Source organism: Pleuronectes platessa, chromosome 5 (genome assembly GCF_947347685.1).
Source record: "Pleuronectes platessa chromosome 5, fPlePla1.1, whole genome shotgun sequence".
Lineage (NCBI taxonomy): Eukaryota > Metazoa > Chordata > Actinopteri > Pleuronectiformes > Pleuronectidae > Pleuronectes > Pleuronectes platessa.
The window spans coordinates 26567238-26587694 of NC_070630.1; the positions used below are offsets into that span (position 1 = coordinate 26567238).

The following is a 20457-nucleotide window of genomic DNA, read 5'->3' on the forward strand; positions in this document are numbered from 1 at the left end:
TTATGTTTTTTCTGTTTGTTTGTAGGCAGCATTACACAAAAACTAGACAACCAATTTCCTTTAAGTTTTATGGAGGCGTGGGAAATGAACCAACACATTAAATCATGCTGCGTATTTGGATCAGGGGGCGGATAACGTTTTTATTTATTTTACTTTCTTTTACTTTGTAAATGTTTGTCAACATTTCTCCGATTTCTCCAAGAATAATTCACGGATCTTGATGGAAAACAAATCTATGTTTATGGGAGTGATATGCATGAGTGTGTGCAATATGGTGATGATCTAAATAAAAATCCAGATCTAGTGAATTCAAATGTGGTTTCATGAGTAGACTTGAACCTTGATGGAGGCAATTCTTGTCTAATTACTTTCTAAATCTGAGATGACTTTTTGAATCATTTTATAATGTTTTACTTTATTTAGTTTTCACAAATTTATCATCAGTGACATTTTTATTCTTAAACTGTATTTCTCCTCCAATATTGTGTGATCTTCATATAGCTTTCAGTTCTTCTGCCCTCAATTCTTTATTCTTAACTTGTGTTTTGAAAGGTGCTATACATAAATAAACCTTATTAGCATGAAGGGGTAAATTAAGGTCTTAATAATATTCATTATTATATCACTGTGATGGTACATCATTACTAACAAATGTTATAAATAGTGACTAAATGTGAAAGACATGACTTTTTTTGTTCAGGCACTATACAGTACATAAAGTTTAGACTCATGTAGATTTCAAAATAAATGGTGGCATGTGAATGTTGTGCACTATAAACTGGAAGTGTGTTTCAATTTGGATTAGAGGCTATAGCTGAAAAAAAATTATAAAAAAAGAACAACAATTTGGTACTTACCCATTTTTACAATCTGTTGTATGTGTTGTTTGTGACAGTACAGTTTATATTATTAGGGTACAGTGCTTGAAGAAAAGTGAAACGTGCTATTGACAGCTCTGCACGACTAAGCTGTTCATTTTTTTTAACTTTTTCCAGAGATCCAAGTTTAATTGGTTTAAGTGAGAACAGCTTATGATTAAAACATTAGAAAAGGCTTTAAAAAAACGTTTTCATATAAAATGTAAATTTAATATGACTGTGTTGCAGCAGATGAAGAGCAGTGCAAATACAGCAAGAATAATAAGGCATATATCAGTCCTTCTACAGTGCAAAGTGAAGAAAAGCCAGTTCAATTTTAACCTCAGAGCCCCAAGACGTCTTTCTCTACCACAAAACCCAACAGTGTGTTTCCAGCTTCCACACACTCAGCTTCACATGGTGCTGAAAAAGAAAAAACGCACAGTAGAAAACTGAGTATAGACCAAAAGTTGATTGTGACCTTTACACATTTTTATAAACAAGATATTATTGACTACCATTCTGAGCACGGAGCCAGACACAGCCTTCATAGCCAGAAGCTCCCACTTTTGCTTGGCATGCAGCTTGAAACCATGAAGCCAGAGCAGAGCCAGAATGGTGGCCCACACTTCCTGGTTCACCTAATTAACAAAAATGAGAAACATGATAATGTTGAGGCCAACAGTATGAGTGTCTTTACTTTAACCATTCTACCATTCTCTCTGTTAAGGACGGACTGAAATATACACACAATACATAGAATATCTATTGTATGGTATTATACAGAACAGTGTATGTAAAAACCATTACACAACTTTTGTTGTAGCAGTTTTCTATTTTTCTTATCATACTTGTATTATTATTATTTTTAGTAGAAGCAGTAGTAGTAAGATTTTTATAATGTACTCTACTGTACTCAAAATGTACATTTTCATTACATATCTTAGACTGACCTTTATTGCTATTTATTATCAGTACCGGCCAAATATCGAATGGCCGTTCTCTGTGCAGCACACTGCACGCTTCATCACAAATGGATGTCCATATAAGGAGAAATAGAGGCGTGGCAGCATAATTACAGAGAGTGGACATGCGCCCGGCCATTTAGAATGATTCTGATTCACAAACACTCACACTCACAAACATTTGCATTGGATTTTGCACACACACTTATTTTTTGCGGAGAGTAAGAACCTCTCTGCGTACATTTCTGTTTACATTTTTCTTACCAGGATGTCACAAGATGCCGTAAGGATGCATACTTCCTCTTTTCTTGTGCTGAGCCCTTACTGATCTCTGGTAGCATTAAATATGTCTTAATAACTTGTTGCACCTTCAAATGTGACTGCAACCCACCGATGGAGGCTTTGTGTTCTCCACCTCCTCGATGGTCTTTCCCACAGCAGCAGCCAGAGCCGGATCAAGCAGCCAGCAGCCAGACGCCTTCTGCAGGGAGACCAGCTGCAGCAAAGGGTCTCTGGGTGGCTCCTTCGGCTCAATGCTAGCATCACTGCATGGAAAGGTTTCTGATGAGATAAAACAAAACGATCTTTGAGTTGGTGTACAGATGTGGGATTATAGGAATTGTAGGGACTGTATTGTTCAGTCACATAAAAAGTGTAAAACCTCCAGCCTTGAAGTGGATGCATACAACACATGGATTCCAGACAGACACACAAATAAATGCTGTGAGATTGAAGGTACTGTATTTCTTTTTAAATCCGTAGGAGCTTTGACAGATATAGTTCAATATCATGAGCAGAACATACAACTAAGATCCCTTTACATTTTGACACACATTAACAGGAAAAACACAGATCGAACAACTTTCTTTGACAATGACTCAGCTCTAATGAAATATCCGGCAAATATCATCTGTGAAAATGGTTTATCATCAAAGTGTGAGTAACAGCCTTTATAACAGGACACTTCCACTCACTGGGCTGATGCACTCAGACCAAGAACATCCCCAGCCCCCTCCTTACTTACAAAGCTCCTGGTATTATCATTTTAAGATTTAATGTCATGAATGTGTTTATTATGGGGGGATTAGCTCTCCCAGCAGAGTTTTTTTAGCTGCTTGTATTTTTTGACAACTGCCTCAAAAACCCACAGCAGCTGAATGAAGAGATTTCTGCTTTTCAAATGTATTTGATTAGTACTTTGAGCAGAAGCAACACAATTCTGTTCAGTTTGATTTGTTAAGAATCGTCATTTCATAATTTTGCACATCACTCTTTACATAGTGAAGAATTACAGTGACCTTAAAGATGCGTTTTGACATCACTACAAATCATCTAGAAAAGGGGAAAACCTTTACCAGATTTGACTTTCTTCTTCACAGACTTTCCTGAAAGTGTTGAGAGAAAAGCTGGGTAAGTTGAAATCTTTACATTTTCATTTTTTATTTATTATTATTTTTTATTTAAGTACTCAGTGCCAACAAGCCGAAAGTGTTTTACTGCCCACTGTCATGTTTAGGAAACACCCCAACCGAAATAAATCATGCACACTTCACATGCATAACTAATGTATGACAATGACTCTCCTGTTGTTGTGTGCCTCTGTCAACCAGTGTAGTTTCAGTCTACAGAAAAAAAAAATCCACACCCGGAAGAGGTCACTGTGACCTTGAACTTGACCTTTGACCACCCACATCTAAACAGTTCATCCATAAATCTAAGTGAACATTTGTGCTAAATGTGAAATGATTTTCTCGAGTCATTCTTGAGATGTTGGCTTCACAAGAAACAGACAACCTGAAAACATAATGCTTCCGGCCACTGGCTATTGCCAGTGCAGAATCATAGGCATAAATATTCTTACAAGAGAATTGAACTGTTCTGTTGCGTTACAAATGTGTTTTTGTCATAATTTTAAATATACAAACTGTGTTTAAATCAAAATTCAACTTTTACTACATATTACCTATGCTGCTCCATGAATCATCCCCAGAGAAATCCAGCACACCACCTTTGAGATAGACATCTTAGAGGAAAATAGTGCACATTAAACCACAGGTGGAAGTTAGAAGCTAATAACAAAAAAAAGTAAAGTAAAATCAGTGGGTTACAAATTCATTCTGAAAGTCAGTCACCAGTTGTTGGGATAGGTCTGCACAACAGAGGTCCTCTAATCGGCTCGCCATTGTCTTCGTTGACAACAATGAAGGCAGTGTATGAACTGCTCACTCCTGATTGGACACTGAGGTCAACCACCTTCTCTTGTTCCTCACCATTTTCCTCCTCCATCTCCAGGGACCGAGTCACAGTCCGAGCACCCAACCTGTGGACTGTTAATCTGCAGATTGGAGACAGGAGTGAACACGGGAAACCTTATCTTACATTTAAAAGAATGCCAACTAGATTCATCTAACCAATCATATTATAGGTCAGTGCAGCAAAGATTTATAAATCAGTTCAGATTTAAACATGCAAGTGGGTCAATATCACAACAACATCAGTAAGTTTCTTTCAACACTTCCAGATAATACAAACTTCTTCACCAGGTCATTCACAATTTGTTATTAAAGATATGCGGCACACGTAATTGTGTTTTTGAACTGTAAACTAAACGATATGACTGCTGTGATGAAACACATGAATGGTGATTTTTATATCTCATTTACTATAAAATTCATAAAATGTCATTGGTTGAACATGGTTCATAATGCCACCTAGTGTGGACCTTGCAAGGCCAATGCTGTCAGTCAATTGTTTGGGACATCTCTACATAATGAGATAAATATCTCCTTAATCTGGGAAGGTCCATGATCAAACTGTGTCCAATGGGACGCTCTCCATTTCGTATGACTTCTTACCCGGTGACCTCTGCAGGTGTGAGAGTGAAGAGGAGCTGGTACTCAGAGTCATTTCCTGCGAGGCTGTACTTCAACGTCACACAGCACTCTGCTGCCTCTGAGCTCTGAGAAAACATCACAGTGGTAGAAACCATGTTCATAAAATATATAATATGTAACAATTCTTAATTTATCATGTCTAAAACTACCTACTTTAAATATTTTGCTGACTTTTGTAGTTGCATTATCCAAAATGTTTCCAGCAAATTTAAAAACCAGAGAATCCCCCAATTTGTTTCAGTATAATGGCGCGTTTTATTATGGTCGCCTTTTAATTGCGTCAAATTTGTTTCACCCATGGCTATGAAGCAGTAGTCCCTCTCTGCTGCTACTTCTGGGGTAAACAATGTATGAAAAAGTAAAAAAAACTCTGATAGCAGGTTAGCCAGTCAGCTGTTTCTTCCTTACACAGTTTGTATTAATCCAAGTGGCCTTGTGCTGGCCATTCAGTACCTGAATTCTCCCTATTAAGAGATGATGCAAAGGTTATGAAGAAGAAGATTATGGACAATGGTGGTGAAGAGAACATCTCCCATGATCTCACACTACTTCCCAAAAATGATAAAAATAGGTGCGTGATTCAACAATCTGTTTGCTCAGGCACCTTCCTAACTGACAAACCAAGTGGCCGCCATAATTTTAGTTTTCAAATTCTTTAAAGGATAAGTAAAGAAGCGTCAATGCTTCCTCACTTATCTCCTTCGGCATTGGAAACATCGGACCATCCCCATGAAAGTAAAGGAGAAAATGCAGCCCCACAATGTCACATCCAGTCAACCACAAACATATTGAGCTTAAAGTTCACAATATCATCATTACAACCAAACACAAATGTAAAAGTAATTTAACCCCCTGGTTGTGAAAAACACCCCCAAAAGATTTGATCCATGTATATTCCTTGTATTATTCCATGTGTTTAAATCTGTTGTATTGTTATTTCCTTTAGGTAATAATTAATAGTTACCTCTGTAAAAGGTGAAAACATATTTTCTCAGGACCTGTATTTCTATTTTGGGCACGTGACTTTTTAGAACTCTCAGGGCACAGCCTCTAGCACAGAGTACTGTACATTTTTTGCGTACCTTCTGTTATAAACGCAGAGTGGAAGTAGAGATGGATTTTCTCTGCACCATGGTTCTCTTCTCCTAACTCCATACGGCTTCTCCTTTACATCTATCCCTGAACTCATGATGTATTCCATCAGGGTCAAGGAAAAGTGGTTGGGATAGATAGAAGATTATATGTACTTTCTGAATGCACCCCAGGGTCTTTTTATTCTGTATATAAGAGACCCCTAGTAGCCAAAGTTACATACCTGATTGAAAAGGAATTCAGTCAAGGAATTTGTTCACTTTAACAAATTCAATCTCAGATGTTAAATAGGAATTACAGTGAGAAGAGATGATGCTGCTCTTACCTGTTCAGTAAATCAGTGACCTCTGACCCAGGAAAATAACTGTGATTGGTGGAGAGAGAACAGTGAATGACATTCCTTCTGGTAAATCCCATGTGACTGCGATGTCCTCCATTGTTGGATGCAGAGCGAATCTCAGCAACCTTTTTATACGATTTATACGACTATCCATGATTTAATATTATTATCTATTTTTAATATCAACAATAATTTCTTACTTCAGGTTGCATCCTGACAGTTCCTGTGAGGAACTGATCATGACCTCCTCCTTCCATTTGCATTTTTCTTGTATTAAAAACAATCCTGTTTTGTACAGCTTGCTGCAATTTCTAATTATTCAAGTTAGTTTATTCTATATTAATGATTAAACTCAAACGTTATACCCATTGTCCTCTGGAGGTTTGAGAGAGAAGTGAAGCTGGTTCTGAGAGAGATGACCTGCCAGGCTGTACTTCACCGTCACACAGCCTTCTGCTGCCTCTGAACTCTGAATTATATAAAGAATTGAATATAATTCATGGTGTTTCCACTTATAAAATTTTTTTTATTTAGTATTTCATGTTAGGAGTGTGCTGCACCCACCTGTCCGGTGAGCTGGGCATAAATCAGTGACCTTTGACCCTGGAAAGGGTCACAGACACTCCTGTTGGTAAATCCCATGTGACTGAGATGTCCACCACAGCTGGCTGCAGAGCAAATCTCAGCGACTGCATCACCTGATGGGGAAAATACAGTTTTCAAAAGTAGGAACAGAAACTGAAGCTGCTTTCACACATTCGCTGAACTTCAGAGATCCTCCAGATATTCTACGGTTCTCCCAGTCCCCTAGAAAAAGTCTGCAGACAACAGAAGATCCTATGCAGGATTCAACGTGAGCTATTGGGACTGTTGATGACAATCAACACATACAAAAATGTCAGGAGAGCTTTTGGTGATAAGGACCGACACCAGTGTTGATGTGCTGATTAATGCATCATGTCCTGACCTTACTGAAGCCATGATTTGTATTGAGTTGTTTAAGCAGTGTGTAACGCAACAGTTTGCCATGTTCAATGTCTGTCTTACTTTAGGTTGTATCCTATCAGCCCCTGTGATGAACTGAGCGTGACCTCCTCCTTCCTTGGCTAACCCATTGATAAGAGCAGAGCTGGCCCCTTCCCCGATCCCAAAAGAGAAACACCTACAAAACAGTAGTTAAGTGTTTAACACAGACTGCATTACAACATGGGACACACTGTGAGCAGGACTCTGTGGTTTCACCTGTGGGAACCTGAATTCTTCTTCACCAGATCGATCACTTCTTTGGTGTTAGACACTTCTCCGTCAGTGAAGACAAATAGCTGGGGGGGGGGGAGTTACACAAGAGTTACATACCAGCACACCCAGTAACATGTCATCCAGCTAATTAAGAATAATGAGAAAGGTGTGGTAACTATGAGTTTCACACACACCATTGCAACATGCTCACGACTGTTCTTGGACATAGATGCACATAGATGCACTGTATGAATGTGTGCGAGAAGAACTGTAGTGTAATAATACTAAGATAAGTGCTATATAAATACAGGCGATTTAAAACTAATCTATAGTTTGAATTCCAATGATTTCTCTGAATAGGTCAGTGATACTATCCAGTATCACTGCAAACATGTCACTCTTGCACGACTGAACGATGCTAACGTTTAATGGCATCGTAAAATGATAGATATCATTTCTGCCTGACAAAGTTTTAAAGTTTTAGAGTGAGTATTCTCTATGAAATAGGGTTAGGGTTAGGGCTAACCCTATGCAGTTGTAGCCCAAAAACTCGAGTAATCCATAGCACAGCATCTGAACATGATCTGTGCCACATTTTATTCTAACAGAGTGAGGCAGGGCAAAGTAAGTAGGGACCACCAGTTGAGTTGCTTATGTGCATTTAGCCGAGCTTCTAGTTGTTCAAATACAGTGCCTTGCATAAGTATTCACCCCCCTTGGACTTTTTCCCATTATGTACTGTTACTAACTGGAATTCAAATAGACTTAAATAAACTTTTTCCCGTTTGATCAACAAAAAATGCATAGTACTTTGGAGGTGCAAAATAAATTTTATTGTGACGCAAACAATAATGAGAACAAAAAAGTTGACATCTGTTGGGTGCATAAGTCTTCACCCCCCTGTGTCAATACTTGGTAGAACCCCCTTTCGCTGCAATTACAGCTGCAAGTCTTTTGGGGTATGTCTCTACCAGCTTTGCACATCTAGAGATGGAAAGGTTTGTCCATTCTTCTTGGCAAAAAAGATGAAGCTCAGTCAGATTGGATGGAGACCGTCTGTGAACCGCAATCTTCAAGTCTTGCCATAGATTCTCTATTGGATTGAGGTCTGGGCTTTGACTGGGCCATTTTAAGACATTAACATTCTTTAATCCAAACCATTCCTTTGTAGCTCTGGCTGTATGTTTAGGGTCATTGTCCTGCAGGAAGATAAACCTCCGCCCCAGTCTCAAGTCTTTTGCAGACTGCATCAGATTTTCTTCAAGGATTTCCCTGTATTTGGCTCCATCCATCTTTCCCTCTATTCTGACCAGTTTCCCTGTACCTGCTGAAGAGAAGCATCCCCACAGCATGATGCTACCACCACCACGTTTCACTGTTGGGATGGTGTGCTCAGGGTGATGGGCAGTGTTGGGTTTTCGCCACACATAGCGTTTTGCATTGAGGCCAAAAAGTTCAATTTTGGTCTCATCTGACCAGAGCACCTTCTTCCACATGTTTGCTGTGTCTCCCACATGGCTTCTGGCAAACTCCAAACGGGATTTTTTATGGATACCTTTCAACAATGGCTTTCTTCTTGCCACTCTTCCATAAAGGCCAGATTTGTGGAGTAGACGACTAATAGTTGTCCTGTGGACAGATTCTCCCACCTCAGCTGTGGATCTCTGCAACTCCTCCAGAGTAACCATGGGCCTCCTGGTTGCTTCTCTGATTAATTTTCTCATTGTCCGACTCTTCAGTTTGGGTGGACGGCCTCCTCTTGGTAGGTTTGCGGTTGTGCCATATTCTTTCCATTTTCTTATGATGGATTTTATGGTGCTCAGAGAGATGTTCAAAGCTCTGGATATTTTTTTATAACCTAACCCTGCTTCATATTTCTCCACAACTTTATCCCTGACCTGTTTGGTGAGCTCCTTGGTCTTCATGATGCTGTTTGTTCAGTAATGATCTCCAACAAACTCTGAGTCCGTCACAGAACAGGTGTATTTATACTGAGATTAAATTGCAGACAGGTGGACCCTATTTACTAATTATGTGACTTGCAAATGTGAAAGGGGGTGAATACATATGCACTCAACACTTTTCAGATTTTTATTTGTAAATAATTGTGAAATCCATGTAATATTTCCCCCCACTTCCAAATGATGCACTATTTTGTGTTGGTCCATTACATAAACTCACGATGAAATAAATTTTAATCTGTGGTTATACCATGACAAAATGTAGAAAAGTCCAAAGGGGGTGAATACTTATGCAAGGCACTGTACATCTCCTGCGGCGCACATTCTGCGGCGCACATCATCACATCAGCGTGTGACGCACACCATCCTGCGGCGAACATCATCCTGCGCAGGAATTGCGGGGGCAGTTTGTTTGTTTAAAAACATTTTTTATTTATTTAATTTAATTTAAATGAATTTAAATTACTGCTGCTCTTGTTTGGTTTGTGCAGCTTGTGATTAACTGAAGTTGTCAAAAAAAAATCTTTATTATCCTTCAAGCGCAATTTGGATTCTGGATTCACACCAACATTTAATGGGTTCTTCAACATGCTTCTGCCAAGTTTTGTTGAAATATTTCCAGTAGTTATTGCACAATATGCTTACAAACAAACAAACCAACAGACAGGAGTGAAAACATAACCTCCATGGCAGGGGTAACATTCATTACATTAAATTTAGCTGACGCTTTTATCCAAAGCGATTTACAATTCGTGCATCAACATCTACGAGGGGCCATTTGAGGGGTTCAGTATCTTGCCCAAGGACACTTTGGCATGCAGATGGAGAAGATTGAGGATTGGACTACCGACCTTCTGTTTGGAGGACAACCACCCTACCCCTCAGCTACATTCACGTGAAACATAGCATCAAATGAAAATGGTAAACATGATATAAGCAGGACTTTAATGTTGAGACAAAATAAATGCTCTAAAATGGGCACCTATAAGATACAAAATCCTCAGAGCCCCATGGCGTCTTTCTGCACATGGCAACCCAACAGTGTGTTTCCAGCTTCCATGCCCTCTGATGGTACTGGAAAAAAATACAAAGAAAAACACAATACAAATCATCAGAAGCTGATGTTATCTGGTATACATTGTTAAAAACAACCTATCAGCTCTTAATATTGTGATTGTTACCATTCTGAGCACGGAGCCAGGACACAGCCTTCATAGCCAGAAGCTCCCACTCTGGCTTAGCATCCATCTGGAAGCCATGAAGCCAGATCAGAGCAAGAATGGTGGCCCACACTTCCTGGTTCACCTATTTCAGCAAATCAAAAAGAAAATCATACAGAAAAGGTACAACAGAAGAGAGAAAAACCAAAAGATCAAACATACATGAGAGTTTCAAATGGGAAAATAAGGCCATCAGAGACCATCAGGCTGTTTCTGAACAACTTAATGCAACATCATGATAAGAGATTCAGATGTATAAAGTTAAATGTCTCTTTGCAGACGGGTGGTCACAATATAATATCACTGCATTATTTTAAAACAAGAAATCATTCTTAATTTGTGTTATTATTTTTGACAGTAACTCACAGCTGAAGGCTTTGTGTTCTCCACCTCCTCGTTGGTCTTTCCCACAGCAGCAGCCAGAGCCGGATCAAGCAGCCAGCAGCCAGACGCCTTCTGCAGGGAGACCAGCTGCAGCAAAGGGTCTCTGGGTGGCTGCTTTGAATGATCCTGAATTGAGACTGAAGAAAGGAGTATAAGAATATCTATCCATTCATCCCATAGCTACATCACTTAATAATTGAGGTTTTCATATGATTTTTTTCCATCAAGATCCATGAATTACTCTCTGAAAAATTAGCGAAAGTGTTGAAAAACGCCTCTTAATGTTAATGAAAGTGAAAAAGTATTTTTGGATCCACTCCATGATCTGTATCGGCACCAAAATTGAACATGTTCTTCCTTAGGTCATTCCCCAGCCCTCACATGCACTGAACTCTGCAGATCCTCCGTATTTTCACCAGAGGAGGTGTATATGTGAACGCAAATGTCCAAGTGAGAGGCTCCATAGTTTCTGTGGACTTCCCCACCTGGCCTCTTACTATAATGTCTGTAGAAATCCAGAAGAAGACATAACCCCCTTGCTGTAATGATTCACATGTTTCTGTCTGATCAAAAAGGCCCACAAAAGACTACAAGGGGCATTAGTCTACTCACTAGAGGCTACTACAGGGATACAGTCTGATGAAGGTGTCTTTCAAGAAAAAGAGTAAATATGAACAAATAGTATCATAAATGGATGTTTGGCAGGTGTGTGCAGTGGTCTACTTACAAGTGGAATCACACATGGCGAGGGACATCTCATGTAGTCCCTTGGAAACTATCATTTCCTTCGGAGATGTTTTTTGTCTCCACATACTTTTGAGCTTCTTGTTCATAAACACGCTGCCAGACTCTACTTCTGGCATTAGTGGCATTGCACAAACTGATGGGAGAGCAGAGTAGTGTGAGAATAAATCCACTGGTAATGGTTTGTGATCTCACCCAGCATAATGGTATAGCTCTTTAAAGGGATATTGCGCAGAAAATGAAAAATCACTCATTATCTAGTCATCACTATGACGATGGAAGGGTGAGTGAAGTGTTTGAGTCCACAAAACACTGGAGTCTGAGGGGTAAACTTTGTTGCAACCAAATCCAATTCAATTGAAGTCACGAGTGACATCTTCTTTAGATGTAATAAAACAAATGAGAAATCGTAACGTGCCTCCATTCTGCTCCTGTGGTGTCATCCAAGTGTCTGTCAGACATATATCTATATATATAAAAATAGAACTACCACCTCGCCAATTGTTATGGCCAAAACAATTTTTGACCATCAAATTCTAATCAGGTCTTTTAGTCCAAGTGAACCTTTGTAGCTAATTTGACTTTATTTTCTCAGTGTTCCCGAGATACTATGTTTATGAGAGTGAAGAGACAAGCAGCAATACAAGCTTTACATCAATTTACTGTAATAAAAATTTCAATGTGTGTGGTACTTACGTGTTATCTCCCTGAAATTACTTCCCTGTCGCTGCATGAGAGCTGTGAGAAATAAGAAGTTTGAGGTTAAGTGAACAGCATGATAATTAGTGAACAATAAATAGTGAGGAAACTACTGGTTTCTGAGCTCATTTATAACTCACAATAACAACTTAATGAATACTTAAAATAGTCAAGTTGTTCAAATATATTCAATATAACATAATATAATAATTGCATCTATTTACATACATATAAAAATACGTCGGCATATGAACATATCAGCAAATGCGGACATACAAACACACTGAGCACAGTTGGAAATGTAGTTCTTATGTACAAATTAAAACCAATAAGAGTTAATTGTATTAGGGATGGGCATACCTAATCGACGATCGATTATTGATCATTAAGAATTTCGTCGATGACATTATTTTTTCATCGACGAAAAAACTGGATTTCGTTATGTGGCAGGAGGTCGGAATATCCGAGTTGCCCTGAACGCAGCACAGTAAGGATTTTAGCAGCTAAGGAAGAAGCCCGGAGCTAGCCTCCACTGTTCGGCTTCATGTCCGCACACGGACCCTCAGTCCACGGGGAAGGGAACCCGGACAGACCTGGGTCCGGTTGAGGGGTTCCGGGAGTGAGGGCGTGACAACAACCGGACTGAGAGGTCGAGAACCGTCAAATCCAGCTAGCTCTCAGCGGCTAGATGGTCTCTCTCCGTCGGCCAGCTGCTCTCTCATCGGGGTTTAAGAATACAGCAGTGCATATTTTCAAGTGTAACCAGTGAACGGATCCCGTTTAACTGCTACAAGAGTTATTTTCATTCTAATACAGATCTCAATGAGGAAACACGCTGTGCTTTTTATGTTTTCACTGCATTTTAATATAGCCTATAAATAGTGAATTTTTATATAAAAATATTAATGATTAATCGAAAATCGAACATTAGTTCTGCCGACGATCGATAAAGACAATTTAATCGAATGCCCATCCCTAAGTTGTATATTAGGAGTAGTGACACTTAGTGGAAGTTGAGAATAGAAGACTGTTACCACATGCCTCAGAGGTCACATGCACAGTTCCTGCTATCTTGAGAGTCCACATATTGATTCTCTCCTTTCATCCAATCACACACCTTGAACCAACCACCTGTAAGCGATCAAAGTTGAGCATGTTCTCACTTCTCATTCAGCCGTCAGTTCACTACTAGATCAATGAGTGACACACACCACCTTTACACAACCTCAACTAAGGATTCTGGGTCATCTTCCTTCAGTTGGCCAATCAGAAGCCTTCCTCCGACATCCGTCATTACCACCAACATTGCCTATCCAACATATCATTTATTTTTCCTCCATGGTGTTCAACCTCTCGCTTGGGTGTAAACGTTCCTTTTGCACACAATATGTTCAATTTACTTTGCCTGTTCTTATTTTTTTCTCTTTAAGTCTCTGTGAAAGAGCCAATGAGCCAAAACATTATGACCACTCACAGATCAAGCAAATGAATCACAACAACAGGTCATGACAGGGATACAGTCACAGGGAGAGAACAGTCAGGTCTTATAGTCAGTATGTTGGATGCAGGAGAAATAGGCAGGTATCAAAAACCTGAGAGACTGTGGCCAGCACCAAATTTGTAATGACCAGACGACTGGTTCAAGCTACCTGAGGCTTGAGGGGTCACAGTGTGTGGGGGGAGCCAGTCAGCGGTGGTTAGAAACTACCGACAGTGATACAAGGATGGAAAAATCACAAACCAATGGCAGGGGATGTGCGAGAACAAGTTCAACCTACATGGGCTCCACCACAGAAGGATGGAGATGTTATGTGAAACAGCATAGTAGGCAGAGGTGTTCAAAAGCTCTTGGATCTTCAGACTCTTGGTATCTGTTCGTCCTTTGCTATTTGCTTACCAGGTGTTGGAACAGGTCTCCGCACTAGAGGTCCTGTAATCGGCTCGCCATTGCCTTTGTTGACGGCAATGAAGGCCGTGGAGGAGCTGCTCACTCCTGATTGGACACTGAGCTGCACCACCTTCTCCTTCACTCCTCCATCTTGCTGTCCTCTGTGTTCTTTCTCCTCTGTCTCTAGGGAGCGGATCAGAGTCCGAGCACCCAACCTGTGGACTGTTAGTCTGCATACAGGAGAGTGAACACAGAACTAAAACATCTTATGAGGTCTAAAAACATCAGATTACTACTCCGTATATATACATGACAGTTATATCATTACTGCTACACTAATGAGCTACAAAAAGCCAGTGGTGAACATCAACTCGAGATTGTATTACTCTAATATTAAGAGTTTGATTCCTATGGTAAGATAAATAAGCATCTTTATTGATAGAAATGTGTCGCTCACTGGGATGAAACAAATCAAATTCCTAGATGAATAACACTAACAAGTATTTTTGTTTGTGTGTCTATCAGTAAATGTAACACTGCATTTTTCTTGTATTAAAAACAATCCGGTTTTGTAAAGCTTGCTGCAATTTCTAATTATTCGAGTTAGTTTATTCTATATTAATGATTAAACTTAAACGTTTTACCCATTGTCCTCTGGAGGTTTGAGAGAGAAGTGAAGCTGGTTCTGAGAGAGATGACCTGCCAGGCTGTACTTCACCATCACACAGCCTTCTGCTGCCTCTGAACTCTGAATTATATAAAGAATTGAATATAATACATGATGTTTCCACTTATACATTTTTTTTATTTAGTATTTCATGTTAGGAGTGTGCTGCACCCACCTGTCCGGTGAGTTGGGCATAAATCAGTGACCTTTGACCCTGGAAAAGGGCTGTGATTGGTGGCGAAAGAACAGTCACAGACACTCCTGTTGGTAAATCCCATGTGACTGAGATGTCCACCACAGCTGGCTGCAGAGCAAATCTCAGCGACTGCATCACCTGATGGGGAAAATAGAGTTTTTCAAAAGTAGGAACAGAAACTGAAGCTGCTTTCAGACATTCGCTGAACTCCAGAGATCCTCCAGATATTCTACGGTTCTCCCAGTCCCCTAGAAAAAGTCAACAGACAACAGAAGATCCTCTGCAGGATTCACCGCAAGCTATTGGGTTGACAGATACATAAATTAAAGAAAACACATAATTTGGGATGAAAAAGCAGAGCAACATATACAAAGATGTCAGGAGAGCTTTTGGTGATAAGGACCTACACCAGTGTTGATGTGCTGATTAATACATCACGTCCTGACCTTACTGAAGCCATGATTTGTATTGAGTTGTTTAAGCAGTGTGTAACGCAACAGTTTGCCATGTTCAATGTCTTTCTTACTTTAGGTTGCATCCTATCAGCCCCTGTGATGAACTGAGCATGACCTCCTCCTTCCTTGGCTAACCCATTGATAAGAGCAGAGCTGGCCCCTTCCCCGATCCCAAAAGAGAAACACCTACAACACAGTAGTTAAGTGTTTAACACAGACTGCATTACAACATGGGACACACTGTGAGCAGGACTCTGTGGATTCACCTGTGGGAACCTGAATTCTTCTTAACCAGATTGATCACTTCTTTGGTGTTTGACACTTCTCCGTCAGTGAAGACAAAAACCTGAGGTGGAGAGTGTACAGAGGAGTTACATACCAGCACACCCAGTAACATGCTGAGTCATTTAAGTAGTTCTATGAGAGCACTGTTAAGATGCCTCTGTAGTAACACAACTGTTTTTTAGGGCGGAGTCAAATACAATGATCATAAGTATGAGCATCAAACACACAGTCCGGTTGGTTCAGATTTGTATGTGCCATTTAATAAAATATTGGGAATCCTGTTCTGATGGTATGCTATAGTCTTACGCTATGTTGATGACATGCATCCTAAACACAATGAAGGACAACAAATTTACCAAAAAATAATGATTATATAATACTGTTTGTGATGAAAAGGCAATTTCTGTATTTCTGAAGAAGTGAATTGATTTACTTAAACATTTATTTATTGATGTATTTCTACATTTATAAAAACAAATCAATATTTATTTGTCTAAATGATAATTATTAGGGCGGGGTTAACTCAGTTTACAGACGGATTGGTTAAAACAGTGTGATCATCAGATCTACAACATCTGTCTTGAGTGTTCCAGTATAGGCTGGAACAAACATAGAAATACAGAAATAGCCTTTTCATTTATACGTTTGACATTTTTTTCATTCGTTGGTGTGTTTGTGTGTGTGTACGTGTGAGAGAGTTACTTGTCTAGGTTGATTAGAAATGCAGGTCTGGCTTAAAATATGTGTGAGGGGCTTGAGAATCTTTGTTCCTCCCAGATTTGCCTGCATCGATTCGACTTTCTTCAGAGCCTCTTCTAGGTTCTTTTCACTGTACTCCACACTCTTTCTGCGATCAAACACGTACATGAACACATGTAAACACACATTCACAAACAAGCATTAACAACAAGGACAGGATGAGATATGTTGAATGGACTTGAGGGAGTGACTTACGGGAAGATGTGTTCAAAGCTGGAGCCGAAACTGTAGATGTTGAAGTAGCAGCCCATTGGTAAGCTCTTCAACAGGAGCAGTAGAGTATCCTGAGGGAAGCAGAAACAAGATGGTGAAGGTAACTGTGTGTGAGACACTATGAAAAGTTTAATGAAAGAGTTTACACTCGCTGAATACCCTGGCACTGGCAATTCGAGTTTCTTGCTGCTTGCCATTACTCGTTGGACAACCCATACTCCCAGATCGATCCAGTAGGAGCACAAACTCTCCACGTGAGGCGAGTGAAGACATCACAGACTGGGGGAACTCAGGGTACAGGCTCAGCATCAGGACTGGATCGCCCATCAGACTCCCTGAAACATCATTTATTCCAACACGTGTAACTCAGTTGGACTAAGAAGATGATCGACTTTACAATTGTGCAAAGTAACAACCTGACTCGTTTTCACTCACCTGGTTTGGCAGACTCCTGTCCTGCCTCCACCACAGCAGTGGGCTTGTGAGCATCTCTGTAATAAATCAGCAGCTCAACATCTGTGTCAAACTTGTGTCCTGCAGCCAACTTGACCTGCAGTTCACAAAGCACACTCAGTTATATTTGTATCTCTCAGTGATGAGGAACAACCACACACAGCGGACATGTGAGCAGTCTACCTACCGTGGCCTGGGTCTGCTCTGTGTTGACGTACTGGAGAGGCTCCAGAGAGCAGCTGGACTCCACTTTGGAGATTGGACGAGGAGACGACACTCGGACAGAAAACGACAGACTGTAGGGAACCAGAGAGGCTGGAACAGAGGTCACCTGCACACCAGCACCTTCAGAACCTTAAGTTAGAAATGATCAAAATATCATTGCATTACATTTAAGCAAAAACCTCAGTAATAGGCACTGGGCAAACTATAACAAGATGCTGGTGGCTATTTGAGGATGGACATGTATAGCCATTAAAGGGATAGTTCTCAGAAAAATTTAGTTTCACTTATTATCTACTCACCACTATGTAGATGAGAGGTGGATGAAGGGTTTGAGTCCATTTAACCAAATCCCAAGTTATGTAAAAACACAGAGCCACACACTACACTATATCAGGCCTCTTTTATAGTTCTACTGGGGAAGCTGTGGCTGAGGAGGTAGAGAAGGTTGGTGGTTCGATTCCTGGCTCCTCCATTATGCATTCCACTGTGTCCTTATGCAATATACTAAAGCCCAAATAGCATGAACGGTTTGCCTAAAGAGTTGCTGAGTGCATGAATGGGTGAATGCAACTTATGCTAAACAACGCATTTAGTGGTTGGAAAGACTGGAATAGAGCTCTGTAAATACAGGCCATTTGCATTAATGCAGACAACCATGTCACATGGAAAAATATAACTGTTGCAGTAAATCCCAGGTTTAGTGTGATGATGTTTAAAGGGTTCAAAGTGCTGGCTGGGTTTCCTACCCTGAGGTTCATAGCGAGGGTTGAGCACAGCAGGCAGACAAAACCTCAGCCCGTCATCCGCCTGCACAGCCAGCTCAATGACGTACTCCAGCCTGATGGAGGCGCTCTCTCCTGGAGGCAGACTGCCCACACTCAGAGTGAATATATCTGGACTCTGCTCGCTCTCCTCCAACAGGAAGGCCTGCTGACCGGAGCTCAGCGCATCATCATACTCCTCACGAGCCTGAAGACACAGTAGTGATGGGAAGTTCGGATCATTTCACCGACTCGGTTCTTTGAATCTCGTTCAGTAAAATGAATTGCATTCCTGCATTAAAATAATGTATCATGACAGTTTGGATGTTTTGAAATGGTCATTTATTGTCACACTAGCATTTAATTATCACGGCAAACAATTACGCTGCACTGAACTCCAAGTAAAGTACAAAAAAGTTAAAATAACGAAACCTGTAATTAATACTTGTGAACGAATATCATTTACGTCTTACTAAACCTAGTCACGCGAAAGTGAACGAGGTCAACAAATCCTTTCTGTTTCGTCTTCTGAGCCTATGCAGGTCACATGGAAAATGATCCAAAGACTCGTACCCGGCAGATGAACGAATCGTTCACCTCCTGACCGTGTCTTCGGATCAACGATTCGTTCATTTGCTAACAGAGTCTTGGGATCAATGATTCGTTCATCTGCCGGATACGAGTCTTTGGATCCTTTTTCACGTTACCTGCATCAGCCTATGCAACAGTCTCGATGCGCGGCCACAAGAAAATGAACAAATCTCTCTTTGAGAGGACTCGTTACTCTTGTAAGGACTCGTTCAAAATGAACGAATCGTTCACGAATGACACATCACTAAGACACAGACACAACACACGTGAGCTACACTCACTGTTTTACTGGTTCTTTAGGATTCATCACACTGAGTGAGACATCACTGTCCAGCTCACCTTCTGTTTCTCCTTCACCTCAGCTACAATCTGTGTCTGTCCAATCTGAGCACTGAAGTGACAGACAGCAGCGTCTCCAGGCAGAGGGAAGACGAAAACAGCCTCCAGAGGTTTGTCCTCCTTGTTCTCGTAGTTCAGAGTGGAGACCACTGTCGCCACATGGTCCCTCACCTCCAGCTCCACCTCAATGCTCTTCAGGGGAACTGAGCGAGAAACACAGTGAACTTGACCAGAAAACAATATTGTTATGTGACACAAAGTTAAGCTTCCTGAATTGCCGGATTCCCTAAAGCATTAAACTGTATATTATACTGTCATGTTTAAAGATTCAAAAAGTTTGAAAAGACCTTTTTCTGCCACCCTCAAGCCCCAAAGCACACACTTGCATTGACCGTTTGTGTTTTACTTCCCCATTTGCTTTACTTCCCCATTTCCTGGGGAACTAAAACATAAAGTAAATATGAGTTGTGTTGTATGAAAGCTGTGTACCTGGCTCATTGTTGGTATTAAGTAGACCACAGCAGTTCACCATCATGTCAGTTCAGAACGTAACACAATCAAGGTAGTTATTCCTGTATAAAATGAAATGTTGCAAGAGTAACAGACAGACAACAAGATACAGTTAAGATACAGTCGAAAAAATGTTTTGCTTTTGGCATCATATGAAATGATTATAAATGATATAACAAGTTGGGCTTTCTGATTGGGGTTCTCCACCTTACTCACCATAGAAGTAGAATAACTAAATAAAAAAGACTCACAACAGCAACCTGTAATTTACATAAGTACTTGTGTATGTAGGCAGACATGATGGAACACTAAAGTGTGTTTTGAGAGTCAGTATGACACTGTCCTGTGTAAAGGTGGCACTGTTCACCTGGTGTATAATACACCTGAAGTACATCATACAGTGGGTTTACTACACTGTACGTAACATCCTGACCTATAAGTACAGTAGGCTATAGACAGTCAATAAAGACTATTATATTTAACTTGTAAAAACTGAACCAGATGCCTACCTTTACAGAGACCTTGTATCCTGTGCAGTCGGTGGCCACAGTAAAACACGGAAGAATGCTGCTTGAATATAGCTATCAAAACAAAGACACACCCACTACATACTGTCAGACGGAGTGAACATGTGACAGATGGAATTTCCCTTACTGAACACACACACACACACACACACACACACACACACACACACACACACACACACACACACACACA

At 40.3% G+C, this 20457-nt stretch overlaps 2 protein-coding genes across 7 annotated transcripts; both read right to left on the reverse strand.

The window, feature by feature from the left end:
- Positions 1 to 1066: 1066 nt before the first annotated feature.
- LOC128440023 (von Willebrand factor A domain-containing protein 5A) lies at positions 1067 to 7475 on the reverse strand. 4 transcript variants are annotated; one of them, XM_053422599.1, is made up of 12 exons: positions 7391 to 7475; positions 7196 to 7310; positions 6713 to 6846; positions 6514 to 6617; positions 5799 to 6172; positions 4678 to 4781; positions 4093 to 4157; positions 3786 to 3845; positions 3178 to 3207; positions 2214 to 2383; positions 1376 to 1498; positions 1067 to 1280 (listed from the first exon to the last, which is right to left on the reverse strand). In XM_053422599.1, the coding sequence occupies exons 7-12, from the start codon at positions 4106 to 4108 to the stop codon at positions 1224 to 1226; spliced, it is 456 nt and encodes a 151-aa protein (XP_053278574.1). In that variant the 5' UTR covers positions 4109 to 4157; positions 4678 to 4781; positions 5799 to 6172; positions 6514 to 6617; positions 6713 to 6846; positions 7196 to 7310; positions 7391 to 7475; the 3' UTR covers positions 1067 to 1223. The 4 variants fall into 4 exon arrangements, with proteins under 4 accessions (XP_053278574.1, XP_053278571.1, XP_053278573.1 ...); XM_053422596.1 differs by having other exon boundaries at positions 3955 to 4157; XM_053422598.1 differs by lacking the exon at positions 3178 to 3207 and having other exon boundaries at positions 3955 to 4157.
- Positions 7476 to 9464: 1989 nt separating this feature from the next.
- LOC128440022 (von Willebrand factor A domain-containing protein 5A) lies at positions 9465 to 20371 on the reverse strand. 3 transcript variants are annotated; one of them, XM_053422594.1, is made up of 20 exons: positions 20247 to 20370; positions 19717 to 19799; positions 19228 to 19430; positions 18283 to 18505; positions 17499 to 17665; positions 17294 to 17408; positions 17018 to 17193; positions 16841 to 16929; positions 16589 to 16733; positions 15868 to 15947; positions 15673 to 15787; positions 15126 to 15284; positions 14928 to 15031; positions 14293 to 14513; positions 12393 to 12434; positions 11787 to 11832; positions 11680 to 11696; positions 10935 to 11089; positions 10530 to 10653; positions 9465 to 10422 (listed from the first exon to the last, which is right to left on the reverse strand). In XM_053422594.1, the coding sequence occupies exons 2-20, from the start codon at positions 19760 to 19762 to the stop codon at positions 10349 to 10351; spliced, it is 2301 nt and encodes a 766-aa protein (XP_053278569.1). In that variant the 5' UTR covers positions 19763 to 19799; positions 20247 to 20370; the 3' UTR covers positions 9465 to 10348. The 3 variants fall into 3 exon arrangements, with proteins under 3 accessions (XP_053278569.1, XP_053278568.1, XP_053278570.1); XM_053422593.1 differs by having other exon boundaries at positions 11680 to 11832; positions 20247 to 20371; XM_053422595.1 differs by lacking the exons at positions 11680 to 11696; positions 11787 to 11832.
- Between the last annotated feature and the right edge of the window lie 86 nt (positions 20372 to 20457).

What these genes read in the sequence shown, in the direction of transcription:
- LOC128440023 (XM_053422596.1), bottom strand. Translation starts at nt 4,108, where the DNA reads ATGGAGGAGGAAAATGGTGAGGAACAAGAGAAGGTGGTTGACCTCAGT. An exon ending in TGATTCATGGAGCAGCATAG is followed by an intron (nt 3,208 to 3,785) that starts GTAATATGTAGT and finishes CAACACTTTCAG; the next exon opens with GAAAGTCTGTGAAGAAGAAA. An exon ending in GAAGAAGAAAGTCAAATCTG is followed by an intron (nt 2,384 to 3,177) that starts GTAAAGGTTTTC and finishes TTATCTCATCAG; the next exon opens with AAACCTTTCCATGCAGTGAT.
- LOC128440022 (XM_053422593.1), bottom strand. Translation starts at nt 19,762, where the DNA reads ATGATGGTGAACTGCTGTGGTCTACTTAATACCAACAATGAGCCAG. An exon ending in CAGAGCAGACCCAGGCCACG is followed by an intron (nt 17,409 to 17,498) that starts GTAGGTAGACTG and finishes TGTGAACTGCAG; the next exon opens with GTCAAGTTGGCTGCAGGACA. An exon ending in ACAGGAGTCTGCCAAACCAG is followed by an intron (nt 17,194 to 17,293) that starts GTGAGTGAAAAC and finishes ATGATGTTTCAG; the next exon opens with GGAGTCTGATGGGCGATCCA.